Source organism: Limulus polyphemus, unplaced genomic scaffold (genome assembly GCF_000517525.1).
Source record: "Limulus polyphemus unplaced genomic scaffold, Limulus_polyphemus-2.1.2 Scaffold2699, whole genome shotgun sequence".
Taxonomy (NCBI): domain Eukaryota; kingdom Metazoa; phylum Arthropoda; class Merostomata; order Xiphosura; family Limulidae; genus Limulus; species Limulus polyphemus.
The window spans coordinates 15,802-29,761 of NW_013668309.1; the positions used below are offsets into that span (position 1 = coordinate 15,802).

At 34.0% G+C, this 13,960-nt stretch overlaps 1 protein-coding gene across 1 annotated transcript in view; it reads left to right on the forward strand.

The window, feature by feature from the left end:
* Positions 1-13,960, forward strand: part of LOC106467663 (WD repeat-containing and planar cell polarity effector protein fritz homolog) — a gene marked incomplete at its 5' end in the record, with an annotated part of 34,540 nt that overhangs the window by 14,927 nt on the left and 5,653 nt on the right. The window contains 5 exons of the mRNA XM_022395868.1: positions 119-125; positions 827-863; positions 2,307-2,377; positions 4,183-4,233; positions 6,301-6,372. Of these exons, the coding sequence (XP_022251576.1) occupies positions 119-125; positions 827-863; positions 2,307-2,377; positions 4,183-4,233; positions 6,301-6,372 (238 nt within the window). The remainder of the gene's footprint in view (positions 1-118; positions 126-826; positions 864-2,306; positions 2,378-4,182; positions 4,234-6,300; positions 6,373-13,960) is intronic.

The window sequence follows — 13,960 nt, forward strand, 5'->3', positions numbered from 1 at the left end:
AAAAATATGATATGGTATGTTAAAGGCCTGAGAATGTAAAAATATGATATGGTATGTTAAAGGTCTGAGAATGTAAAAATATGATATGGTATGTTAAATCATATTTTTACATTCTCAGACCCATGGTATGTTAAAGGTCTGAGAATGTAAAAATATGATATGGTATGTTAAAGGCCTGAGAATGTAAAGTTACCACTTTCTGTACTGTTTCCTGTAACTTGCATCAGTCACATGCTGTTATATTAGTCTTCATATCATAACTTCTATATTTGCTTCATAACGAACACTTGGCCCAATAATGAATACAAAAGTTATTATTATTACTGACTAGCATGGTAACAACCAGTGTTACAACAAACAGTTTTTTTGTGTATCAAAAATAGTAGGTCTTTCAGATTTTAAAACTATAGAGAACACAGCCACTCCAAGCAGTTTTAATTTTGATTTGAAGCTCAGATAACACAATGAAATGATTTATATTTTTGTTTAGATGTAATGGAACACATTTAACAACAGCAGCTGGGAATCAGGAGCCCTGCTTTAAGTGAGGGGGGTGGCATATGTGGGTTATGACCTCTGTTGGTCCTGCCAGTATTTAAGAAAGGATGGCTATGTGTGACAAGGTGCAAGTAGTAACAATGTACAGAACCAAAGCAAGTTTTTGATTAGAGTCTGAGTGTTGTATGTTTTTCTTGCTTTTTTTTTTCTCAGATAAAAATAATGTTTGAATTTAACCGACTTCATTATCTAATGTATGGAATTGTGCTTATAGAGTTTCTGTTTTTAATAGATTGATTTAAATTTCATTTTTTAAATTATTTTCTAGTTTCATCAAATATCTGTGACCTCCATTCCCCTTGAAGGTGAGAATAAACTTTTAATATTTATCTCAATGATTTTTTATTAACTATAAATGTACCAAAAACATCTTATTATAGCATGTGAAAAATAAGTTATCCTGTGCATATTAAAAGAATAAAATTTTGCCTGTTAAAGGTAACAAGATGATCCATATTATATAGAAAAAAGTATTTGGGATCATTAAGACAGATATAGTAGGAATGTTCATGTTTTAGTAATTTTAATAATGTTTACCATAAAAATGATAAAGTGAAGCAATATTTTATTTTTCCATGAGTATAAATCTGTATAAGCTGTTTTTGTTTTCCACGAGTATAAATCTGTATAAACTGTTTTTGCTTTCCATGAGTATAAATCTGTATAAGCTGTTTTTATTTTCCATGAGTATAAATCTGTATAAACTGTTTTTATTTTCCATGAGTATAAATCTGTATAAGCTGTTTTTGCTTTCCATGAGTATAAATCTGTATAAGCTGTTTTTGCTTTCCATGAGTATAAATCTGTATAAGCTGTTTTTGCTTTCCATGAGTATAAATCTGTATAAACTGTTTTTATTTTCCATGAGTATAGATCTGTATAAACTGTTTTTGCTTTCCATGAGTATAAATCTGTATAAGCTGTTTTGGCTTTCCATGAGTATAAATCTGTATAAGCTGTTTTGGCTTTCCATGAGTATAAATCTGTATAAGCTGTTTTTGTTTTCCGTGAGTATAAATCTGTATAAGCTGTTTTTGCTTTCCGTGAGTATAAATCTGTATAATCTGTTTTTGCTTTGTGTGAGTATAACTCTGTATAATCTGTTTTTGCTTTGTGTGAGTATAAATCTGTATAAGCTGTTTTTGCTTTGTGTGAGTATAAATCTGTATAAGCTGTTTTTGCTTTGTGTGAGTATAAAACTGTATAAGCTGTTTTGGCTTTCTGTGAGTATAAATCTGTATAATCTGTTTTTGTTTTCCATGAGTATAAATCTGTATAAGCTGTTTTTGTTTTCCATGAGTATAAATCTGTATAATCTGTTTTTGCTTTGTGTGAGTATAACTCTGTATAATCTGTTTTTGCTTTGTGTGAGTATAAATCTGTATAATCTGTTTTGTTTTCCATGAGTATAAATCTGTATAAGCTGTTTTTGTTTTCCATGAGTATAAATCTGTATAAGCTGTTTTTGTTTCCATGAGTATAAATCTGTATAAGCTGTTTTTGTTTTATGTGAGTATAAAAAGTAAAACAGCTGTTTCTCTTTTCTGTGAGTATAAAGATGAAAACAGTTGCTCTAAAATATTATTCTGTTCTGCTCCCCTTGATGCCTGCTGACCACTAAACCTTTCATTATTCTCACTTCAGTAGTTTTGGAAGTTTTCCTGAAATCAAAAACATTTCATGTAGTTATAGCTAGTGTTTTGTATATTTTTGTAATAAAAGTGCTTGTACTGTATTTTCTGTGACAGAACATGTGTTATCGGCTCAGTGGAGTCCTGCAGAAGACAAACTCCTCTTAAGCTGTTCCGATCGTTCTCTGGTAAGCCAGCTTTGTATAAAGAAGTAGATTCCATTGGAATTTTAGAACAATATGTATAATCTATAGTAATAATATAAGTGTGAGTGTATAGGCTTAACAATCCCTCAGTGATGTTTTGTGTTGTGGCTGTGGACTATTTCTCTCCACTGAGGTCAATGTTGCCCTTTCTTCTATACATACCTTTTTAAGTACACAAAAAATGACTCTTTAAGAATTCATTTGAGCAAATGAAAGGCCCAGAATGTCCATGGGAAATGTCTGTGAATGGTATAACGTGAATTCCCATTTGTACTTGCATCTTGCAGGAGAACTGATATGTGGAATTATTTTGAAGTGCCATATCATCAGGAGGACTATAATATATTGCCCAGACTACTGCATGTTATATTTTCATTTCTTATTTGCCATAAACCACTAGTTCAAGCCAGGTTTTTTTGGGAAAAGCTTGTGAACGTGACTCTCATGTGATGTTGTAGATCCAAATCTATGGGAATTATTTTGTTTCCAGTTCCACGGGAAATTCCTTCCTCAGCTGAAATGGACTTCTGTGCTCTTGGGCTACATTTGGTGTTTAACATTTTCACTACCTCTGTTGCATGACTGGTAGTATGCTTTACTGACCTGGTTCGACGTGCAAATATCCTGTTAAAGCACTAAAATATTTACCCTTGTATGGTTATATAATTGCAAAATAGGAAAACATTATCTCAGAAAACAGTAGAATGTAATTCCTCCGTAAAGGTAATTTTATATGCAATTTGCAAATCATCATATTTCAATTACAAAAAGAGGGGCATGACTTTTAGTCTGTGTTACTGCAGACCAGAGTAGCACAGTGTTCAATTGACACCAAACCTTCTGAAAATTTGAAGGACAGGGGGTGAGGTGGGAGGGTTGTATTTGAACCAAAGCTTGATTTAACTGACTCATAGATAAATGTATAATCATATACTTTTGCATCACAGTTTCTCTACAGTAGTAAGTAAAAATAACACACCCATCTCAGTGAATGTAACAGTAACATCGGAGATGTAATGCATGAGATACTGTTTTGTTTTTAAATGTACATTAATGCAATGCTCAGACAGAATTGGCTCTACACTTGAGCAGTAAGTTGTGTTGATGATAATACTTGTTACATGAAAATTAACTCTACATATTTCACAATCAGCACTCTAGCAATTTACTGAAGTTTAAGGTGGGGCTGGGAATGTTCCTGTCGGAGCTACACTTGAGTCATAGCATTGTGTAATTGTTATCATAGATTATCAATAGTCCTCTGTATAAATAATGTATTACAGAGAAGATGTACTGACGTATAACTAATATATGATGGTGAGATATAACTAATGTATAATAAGTAAGATGTACAGATGTATAACTGATGGATTATTGGTAATGTGTGATGTTGAGATGTAATTAATGTATTACAGATAAGATGTACAGATGTATAACTGATGGTTTATTGGTAATATATGATGTTGAGATGTAACTAATGTATTACAGAGAAGATGTACTGACGTATAACCAATATATGATGTTGAGATGTAACTAATGTATAACAAGTAAGATGTACAGATGTATAACTGATGTTTTATTGGTAGTATATAATGTTGAACTGTAACTAATGTATTACAGATAATATGTACAGATGTATAACTGATGGTTTATTGGTAATATATGATGTTGAACTGTAATTAATGTATTACAGATAAGATGTACTGATATATAACAGATAGTTTATTGGTTGTATTTGTTTGAGAAAATTAACTGTCAGGTACTGACTTGTAATTGTATTTTTACAGGTTATATATGATGCTTATCGACACTTAACAAGGATAACAACGTTAAACTTTGTAAGTATAATATATCTTTTTATGATTCTTCTCCAATCATGAAACTTGTTCATTCGTGATATAAGCACACTTGATTAACTTGTCACAACTGTAGGGTTTAACAACATTTAATGAGACATGCTAAGCATATGTGTTTTTTAAAGTATTAGGTTGTAAGGATAGAGTTTTGAGTATCCTGATATCTCAGAGTTATAGGCTTTTAACATAAACACACTTAATTAAGCACGTGAGTTTCTGAAGTATATCAGAACTTTAAGGATAGGGTTTTGAATATCCTGATATCTCAGAGTTATAGGCTTTTAACATAAACACACTTGATTAAGCACGTAAGTTTCTGAAGTATATCAGAACTTTAAGGATAGGGTTTTGAATATCCTGATATCTCAGAGTTATAGGCTTTCAACATAAACACACTTGATTAAGCACGTAAGTTTCTGAAGTATATCAGAACTTTAAGGATAGGGTTTTGAATATCCTGATATCTCAGAGTTATAGGCTTTTAACATAAACACACTTGATTAAGCACGTGAGTTTCTGAAGTATATCAGAACTTTAAGAATAGGGTTTTGAATATCCTGATATCTCAGAGTTATAGGCTTTTAACATAAACACTTGATTAAGCACGTAAGTTTCTGAAGTATATCAGAACTTTAAGGATAGAATTTTGAATGTTTTCAGATATGTCTGTTTTGTATAAAAAAGACTATTTTTGTTGTTAATAGTTTTAATCTTTCTATATTTTATTACATGGCTTTTATACAGCTGTAGAGTGAGCTTTCATTTACCTCTTTACAAGTGGGTCAAAGTGCATATGTAACAACCTTCTACAGTTTCATTCAAAATTTAATTCAGCAAATTTGTTTTCAAATTATGGTAGTAAACTTGACATCAAAACAGTTTAGAATTCAGATTTTTATATTATCTAACTTTTAATTTATTAATTTAGAAAGAAAATATTAAAAAAATATCAGTCTTCACTTACCTGTCACATGATGCATCTGTGCTCTGAATTTTCCCTCAAAAGATGTTATATCTTTCCTAATGTGCTTTCAAAAACACAAAGTACAGACAATTACAAGGATAAATCAAAAACTTGAACCTCAAACATTCTAGATTTACTGAGGTCTTCTTGTCTTTTTTTTAATACTCTTTGCTAATAGTCCTTACAAGACTGATGAACATGTTTATAACCAACAGAAAGAGCATTGTCTTTTGTATAGAAACCTTAGATAGCTATCGTTTAGACTTCTCACATAAATCTTTAGTTAACAGAAGTAGTTTGTTTTGGCAATTGTAGTTCTTTGCTTCAAGCACGTATAGAAATATTTTAACTTATTTATAGCTTAGTTAGAAAACCAGTTAACTTATAGTAGTTTGGGGATATCCTGTTTTAGTGCCTTATATAAGTTTTGTGTTCTAAAATGTATAGTTTAAAGCCCTGTGAATTTTTATTACATAGCTTACTGTGATAGTAAGTTATTATTATGCCACCATTGGATACTATTACAAGCATAATCTGAAAAATTATTCTACTTTTATCAGAGAAAAATAGAACAGTTTATTAGTTATTCTTATAAATATAGTACCAAATATATTTTTATTTATTCACAGAAATTTCATGACTGTAAATGTCTTATGCATGTATTGTTTGTTTTGTTTTGTTTTTATGACCTTAGTCCCAACTAGTTTGAGGTTGGCTAGTATTTTTTTAAGGCAAGAATTGTTACACTCAGGTGACTGGCCCAGTTCCTGACCATATAGGACGAGCATGTTTGGTGCTGGGAATTCAAACTTGCAACCCTCAGATTGCAAGTCGAGCACTCTAATCACCAGGCCATGTCAGGCCCATATGCATATACTTACTCACCAAAAAACTATGTATTTGTTATACACTAGACTTTTTTTGTATTCAGAAATTTTATAATCTGATGTATTTGTTGACATAACTGAAAAGGGACACCGAAGTGTTTTAATAGTTTTATAGGTGTGTGTGTTATCTAGTTCCACATTATCTAATTCTGGGATTATTTTTACACTATATATATATTTTGTCTTTATTCCTTTTAGGCAGTTCAACAAATATCTTGGCATCCAAGTGGAACCTTAGCTCTAGTAGCAAGTGAACTGGGACAACTTCAGGTACGATGTAAAGAAATGTAGATTCATTGATTCATATAGTTGTAACTAAACATAGGATCTCTCTTCATAACTTTGTGCTTCTGTAGTTAGGTAAACAGACCAGGATACAGCTTCATGCTGTATGCTTTGTCTTGGACAAACTACCTGGTGTGAGACCTGAATAGCATTTTGCAACTCTTTTGTTTCAGTTCATTAGATCGATAAGGGCAAACGCAAGTGTGCTGAAACATTGTTCAAGTCACAAGCTCTTCGGGTGTATTGGTTGTTGAAATGTCAACAAAATGGACCAACAACTGACAGTGAAATCCTTTAACCCTTTTGTAATGGTGTGATACATTTCACATCACCTCGACTGGGGAAGGACATTTATGCAACAATACATATGGTAACTCTCACAAAAAACCTGGTAGTATTTTGTTAAAGATGATAAGTATCTTGTACACTAAAATGTCATTATTTTAATTATGTCTTTCTAATAAAAATATGTTATTTATGTATTGTAGTTATTTGCTCTCAAACTCTGGATAGTTAACAGTATAAGGTGATTTTCATTAAGTATAAAAATACTTTTGTTCATCTTATAGTTTTCATATTTCATTTACATAACCTCTAGAACCTCTTAAATGAATATCAAAAGTTTTTTAAGGTAAATGTTTATATTTTGTTTCTCATTTTCTATACCATATCACTAACTCTTACCATTATCATCAACGTACAATGCAATGAAGTTATTAGAATTAGGAAATAGAAAAAGTACATTTTTTATAGAATGCTTTTAAAGATCTTCTTGGTTATATTCATAATTTTGGGTCTTTTTCTTTTCACATATAGTTAATTTTTAATGTTTTATTTTCCTTTCTTGTCCTTTACCATTTATTATTCATCTTGACACAAGTTAATGGTGCCCTCTGGCAGAGAAGTTCAACCCTATGGAAAATTTAAACTGTATCTCTAACCTGGGGTATCAAGAGCTAGACCAGGACCCGGGGTCAGTAATATCATCAGCCCCTTCTTTCATTCTATTCATTAACTTTTGCTGATTTTTCATAAAAGAACTTTAGATGACAAAACAGTAGCTATTTTAGCTCATTAACTCTCTCAATACGGACTCAGTCAACTTGACCGACCACGTGACCTTTTTGTACTCGTTTAAAGTCTTTATAGATTTAATACTTATAACTCTCAATATAGTGTGTGTATATCTTCATGAAATTTGGCAGTCTTTCAGTTAACATTACAAGTCTTTCACATAAAAAAAATCTTATTTTTTAGTGAAGTATTTTAAATGAAATAAAACAAAGATTTGTCTATGAATTCATTGAGTATTTGTTTTGAATAGTCCGTGTGCAAAGTAATTTTCATGTTAAAATTAAATACTTTTCTTCATCTTAAATTTCCTTTGTGTAATTCCTAAAACCTCCTAAATGCATTTCAACCGTTTTTTTTTTTCAATAAAACTTTATAGTTTATCTGTTATTTTCTTTACCCTATCTCAAAACAGGATCGGTCAATTCGACTGGCCTCGTAACCACCCAAAAAAATAAAAAATCGAAATAAACCTAAATTACCCTTTTTGTCTTTCCAGAATGACTTCAAATTATAACATGAAATGACAGTTGTTTATCCTAAGTGGGTTTAAACTCATAACAGTATGCATCTATATATAATTAAATTTGATTGACCTTTAAACCATGTCTAACTATTATTTGTGCCATTATAAGTTGTAAATCACTTGGGGAAAGTGCAGCTCACATTACACTTTCGAATTACATTACCCACAAACTATTCTGAGCATGCCTCATAAAATATTTGTATTACATTATTATTTATTTTACCTAATCTAACCTAAAGAGATCCCTATTTTTACATTTTAGTTACTTTTATAATAATAAATAAAGAATAAACGTGAAAAACAAGAAATAAAGTACTTATCCTTGCTTTTTTTTTTTCTCTGTTGACTGTCGATGACACTTAACCCAACTATTTTATACTAATAGTAGTAATGCACAAAATAATTTATATTAAATTAAATAATGCACCAAAGAACACAGAATAATAACATACAGAAAGCAGACAATTTTCTCTAACTATCACAATTTTTTTGGCTTTCTAGCTATTTGATAAGACCCATTACAAATTCATCCAAGCAAGTCATTTTCTTTCCCGTAGGAATGAAACTTGTAATAAAAGAGAAATTGACAATTCTCTGTTCAGAATCCAATGTAATATGACATTTGATAGATGAAAAACATGGCTTTCTTTTGGTTATAGATAATATAGAATTAAACGTAAGAGAGAACTATTAACAAATCCTGAAAGAGAGGATGTGACATGTAGGTGTGGCAAGAGGGGTCTGATTTTCTTTTTGATGGCTCTGTAACTAAACAAATTGAAAGCTATAAAGATTATCATTTGTCTGAGCAATGACGATTTTATCGTGAGTAATTTACGATAAATTTCGTAATTACTGGAGAGGGTGGTGGTGAATAAAATAGGGTAGATGGGATGCCTACAGAAAATTTGTCACCTTTCTCACACTAGGGGAAATTCAGGATTTTTTTTAAATATTGCATTATGAAATTAAGAACTTACAACTTATATACTATTAACATATGGATTATTAGCTACAATTGGTATACCATAAACAAAAAGTAGTTTAAGAACATTTAAGAACTAAAACCTCGTGACATGCACAGTAAATGATGCCTGGATAGATAGTAATAATGGAGTCCAGACCACTTGGACCCTTGTCATAAGTGGAATACCTTTTACCTGTAGTGCCAAACTGTGAGGCACACCTTCCTTGGGGGATACATAGAGTCTGTAGGGAGGCAAGCAATTATGTCTATAGGAGCATATAAGTTATTTATGTTTGTTTGTTTTATAGCAAAGCCACATTGGGTTATCTGCTTTATCCACTACGGGGAATTGACTTATCACTGTCCCACTAGGAAAGAAAGTATTTATGAAAGTACATATTGGAAGCTAAGGAAGCTTTAAACACTACTATACAAAGAATGGAACTTGTCTTACCCCAAGCTCAAGCCCATCTTTTACATTATATTGGAAAGTAAACTGAAACTATTTGCCTTATGCTATGCACCATTTTAAAACTTGTTTTACTTTTATATGAGAAGAAGGGAAAGACAACAAAATGCACATTTGCACTCCTTAATCACATTGAGTTTGATCATAGATTCTACACCACATATCACCCAAAGTGGGGAGGCTGGGTTGGAAATGTGAGAAGAGTAAGTATCCATCGGAAATACATTTTCAGTTTAGAAAAGTGTTAACTTCCAATACAATATCTTACCTCTTCTCAAAAAATAACGCTAGAATCCCACGTTGAACTGGTGAAAAAAAATGATCTTCCTTTAGGAAGCTCCCAAAGAGAGACCATGAGGTGTGGAACCAAAAAAGAAAATAGCATACCTCAGCAGCTCCACACCATTTCTGAGCTATAATCTTTGTTCTTTTATGACACTAACAGAAAAATATGATGAAATCCCATAATACGTATTACCTATTAACCCTTTCACAATGGGCTCGGTATTATATATGAGTCTGTATTGTAATACAAACGTTAAGTTTTTATTCTATAACTTTTAAGTCAGTAAGTGCATCTTCACAAAATTTGGTATACCTTTAGTAAACATTACTAGTCTTTTGAACACTATAAATCAAATTTTTAATGAAGTATTTTTGCTAAAGAGTTTTTGAATATATCAAATCTGTTTCATTACTACTCCGAGTGGAAGTGATTTTTATGTTAGGATTAAAAACTATTCTTCATCCCCAAAATTTCAAATTTCTTTTCAAAACTTCCTAAATACATTTCAAACATTTGTTTTCAGTAAAATTATATCTTATCAGTTACTTAATGATATACTTGAGTCTTCAGCCTGTAGACAAATACCGAAAGTATAATGAAAAAACAAGTTGTAAAATTAGAAATAAAAGGAGCAGCTGTGCTTTTTTTTCATAATTACTGGCCACAAATACCTATAGGGAATGTACATCCAGAGGATGGTATGAAGGAGGAATGCCATGGTGGGAAAAAGCAATCTGCCATATATAGATATATGACTATGGTGTAGTGCTACAATCAAAACCTGTGGCATCTGGAATTGTACATCAGGTCCACGATAGGAAGTGCTATACGCTATTGACACCACCCTACTCTCAGCTGAGTGGTATGATGCATCACTCAGCAGGACAGACCTCCATGGTCCATGACCACAGTGGCTAGGAACTGTTACATGGCAAGGACTCCCATACTCCACTAGAAGAAAGGAGGGGAAAATGTGTTGGAGAATCTGGAGGACTGCATCATTTGAGTCATTGCAATGAGTGATCACGATATCCTATTTTGAAAAGCAGAGCTACCATGTTGACAGAGTCAATCAACCAACACTTGGCAGAATCTGAAATTGTATATTAGGTCCATGGTAGCAAGAGTCTCAACACCATGGAGCATCAGAGATGGGCAGCAATCCTGTCTGCTTTACTCATGTGTGTCCACGAATGTACAGTCTGGGATGAACATATTTATGAAGCAAAATATCACTAGAGAGAACTAATAGTGGTCCTATGGAACACCCCATCTCTACAGTGTGTGTAACCTAATCATGCAACATAATTGTTTCAGCATAGATGACAACTGAATGGAGACACACAACCAACATATGGCAGCATCTGGAATTTTACCCAAGGTCCAAGGTAGCAAGAGCTACCACATAACTGACATCGAGCATGGTCACAGGATGGACAGCACAGATTTTCAAAAAAAAAATTATACCTGGTCAGGCACCACTTGTCACAGAGTGGGATCCACAATACACTAGCAAAAAGGTCCTTGTAAATAAAGAAATAACAATACATAGTACAGACCAGTCATAATGACACTACAGTATGTAAAATGGTGACTGGAAAATCCACCAAACAAGAAACAGCCACTTGATGTATATAATGTGAAACAAAGGAATGAGGTGTAGTCCATATACTGGCCCCGATGATAACCTCCAAAGGAAACGGGCAGCCAGGGGCCTGGTGAGGTGATGGATTTGATAAGAAGATACCCTAAAAAGGTGACACACCTCATGCAAAATACACCAGCCTAATTAACTGGTGAATCTAACTTGTAAGAGTAATTGGAGAGAGGACTTGGGTGATGGAAGGATTCCATGGAATAAACAAATGGTTACATGAACCACAGAAGGGAGCAGTGAGAGTGAGATACCATCGTAGTGTCTAGACTAAACACAAGAAGTGGTCAGACTCAGAATGGTCATAAATGTTGGAAATTGAGGATAATGAAATGGGAGATACAAGAGGAATTACCCTCACTAGCAGCAGAAGTAACAGCATAAGGTAAGCATCAATTGCAAATATCTCAGATTGCTGCTGAACACAAGCCGATAATATGAGGAATACGGATTTGAAGGAAAGGTGATACAGGGAATACAAAGACAAAGGTTCGAATGGAGGATGAATAAGAGAATAAAGAACAACATTGAGTTTCCAATCTGAGAGAGAAACAGGGCAGGGAGAATGGGAAAGGGAAAATGAATGAAATAACAAAGACAATACAGGAGATTGGAAGACAGAGGAAAACTCAGTAAATCTGAATGTGCAAGATAGTGCAGTTTGATAGCCAGCAGTCGAGAAAAAATGACAGTCCCCTATCGAAGAGCCAAGTGAAAATGCAGTCAGTTGTGGTAAGGAAAGTTGTAAAGGACAATATCCTTGGTGGAGTGACCAGCAGCAGAAAGTATACCATTTACTCTGATAAACTGCCAAGGAGGACGAACATACAGGATGGGCAATCAATGAGGCAACACTCTTGGAAAATCTGGACTGTCTGGCAAGCGCGAGGATGGGAATGGATGGATAATGCATGCCTGATTAAGGCTGTTGAAGGAGCATGGAAGACAATGGCAAAGGAAGGGGAGGAGACACCAAAAGCATGAGCACAAGTGGAAACCACATTAAAGCAGGCCAAAACAAAGCCACTAGGACAACACAACATGGAGGGGTCTGAATCAATGAAAGGACCCTAAGAAGAAGATGAATAGGAGGATATGCATACAGATTTGACTGAGAGCATCTACAGCTTCTGCCAAAGGATGAGGTATGGGAGACCAAAAATGGGGAAGTTGTGCATTGAAATGTATGGCAAAAGCATCTATATCCACAAATCCCCAAGAGCACACAACTCCTGAAAGACTTGCAGATCTAAAAATCACTCTGTTGAGAGAATCCTGTCAGGCTGAGATAATTGATCCACGACCACATTCAGGGAACCCCGAATATGACATGCTAACAATCTGATGTGATGACTGTGGGCACAGTAGTGGAGATTCAACATTCAGAAACAAAGATCTCGTGACTGGATACCCCCTTGCCTGGTGACATAAGATACTACCATCACCGAACGCCCCCAAAAATCCAACAAGAAGTGAAGCAGAGCACAGTAAATTGCTAGCAACTCCAATATGTTCATGATGTTAGAAAAACACGTAGTTTCAAAAAGTCTGGCTATAAATGAATAAAAACCCTATAACCCAAGTGCTTTTGAAAGGTGGACCTTTCTTTTTCAAGGGGAAACTGGGATGTGTTGATATGTAGAGACAATTCAGCCAGTGTCCAAAGACTCAAAACCACTTGTGCATTGAGATATGCACACCAATCTGAAAGGGAAGCATTTGTGAAAAAGATAACAATCTGGTTGAAGAGCTGGAAGAGGAATTTGAATGGTAGTATTGGTTTGATCCAACCATCTAGCAAAGTTGCCCTGTAGTTGGGGGAACAAGATTATTGGAGCATCTGAAGGATCTTAAATGAGGCTCAATTGGTTGAGTAATACCCACTGAAGGTGATACATGTGGGCACAACCAAGGGGAATGAGGTCTTTGAGAGAAGCCCACATCCAAAAACGAGATAGGGTCTTTCATGCAGTAGGAGAGGGAGAGGATGAGAGACTGCAAAAGAGACGTTCCATATCCTGTAAACAAAGGGGAGAAAGTTTGGCCTGGCTGATGAGGGAATTGAAAAACATATCTAGATGAATCAGATATTGTGTGGGTGTGAGAAACGACTTTTCCACCTTGATGAGCCAACCCACTCTGGAATCCTCTCGAATAAGAAACTGAGTATGAACAGCAGATTCAACCTAAGAGGAATCCAAAAGTAGTCAGCCCTCTATGTAATGGTGGAAACGAAGGACTCTGTCATGAAGCAGTCAAGTGAACGAGCTGACTACTCAGCAGAAGTCGTAAGGAGCCAAAGCCAGACCAAATTGTAGGGTCCAAAACTGATAATCACGCCCCTGATAAACAAAACAGAAAAAATGCCAGGATGCCCAGGTAATGGGAATGTGTAAATAGGCATTCAATACATCGACCTTCCTCATCCACAATCCAGGAGTAAAAAACTCACCAAAGGGTCAAGTAAGACTCCTGAAGCAAAGGGAAATTTCTGAGGAAATTTCATCCATTGCTTCTGTGAATTTAAATAGAATAAAACAGTATTAACCAAAGTTATATTAGAAACTAGAAAGTTAAAGAGACAGAAGAGAGATAGAAAG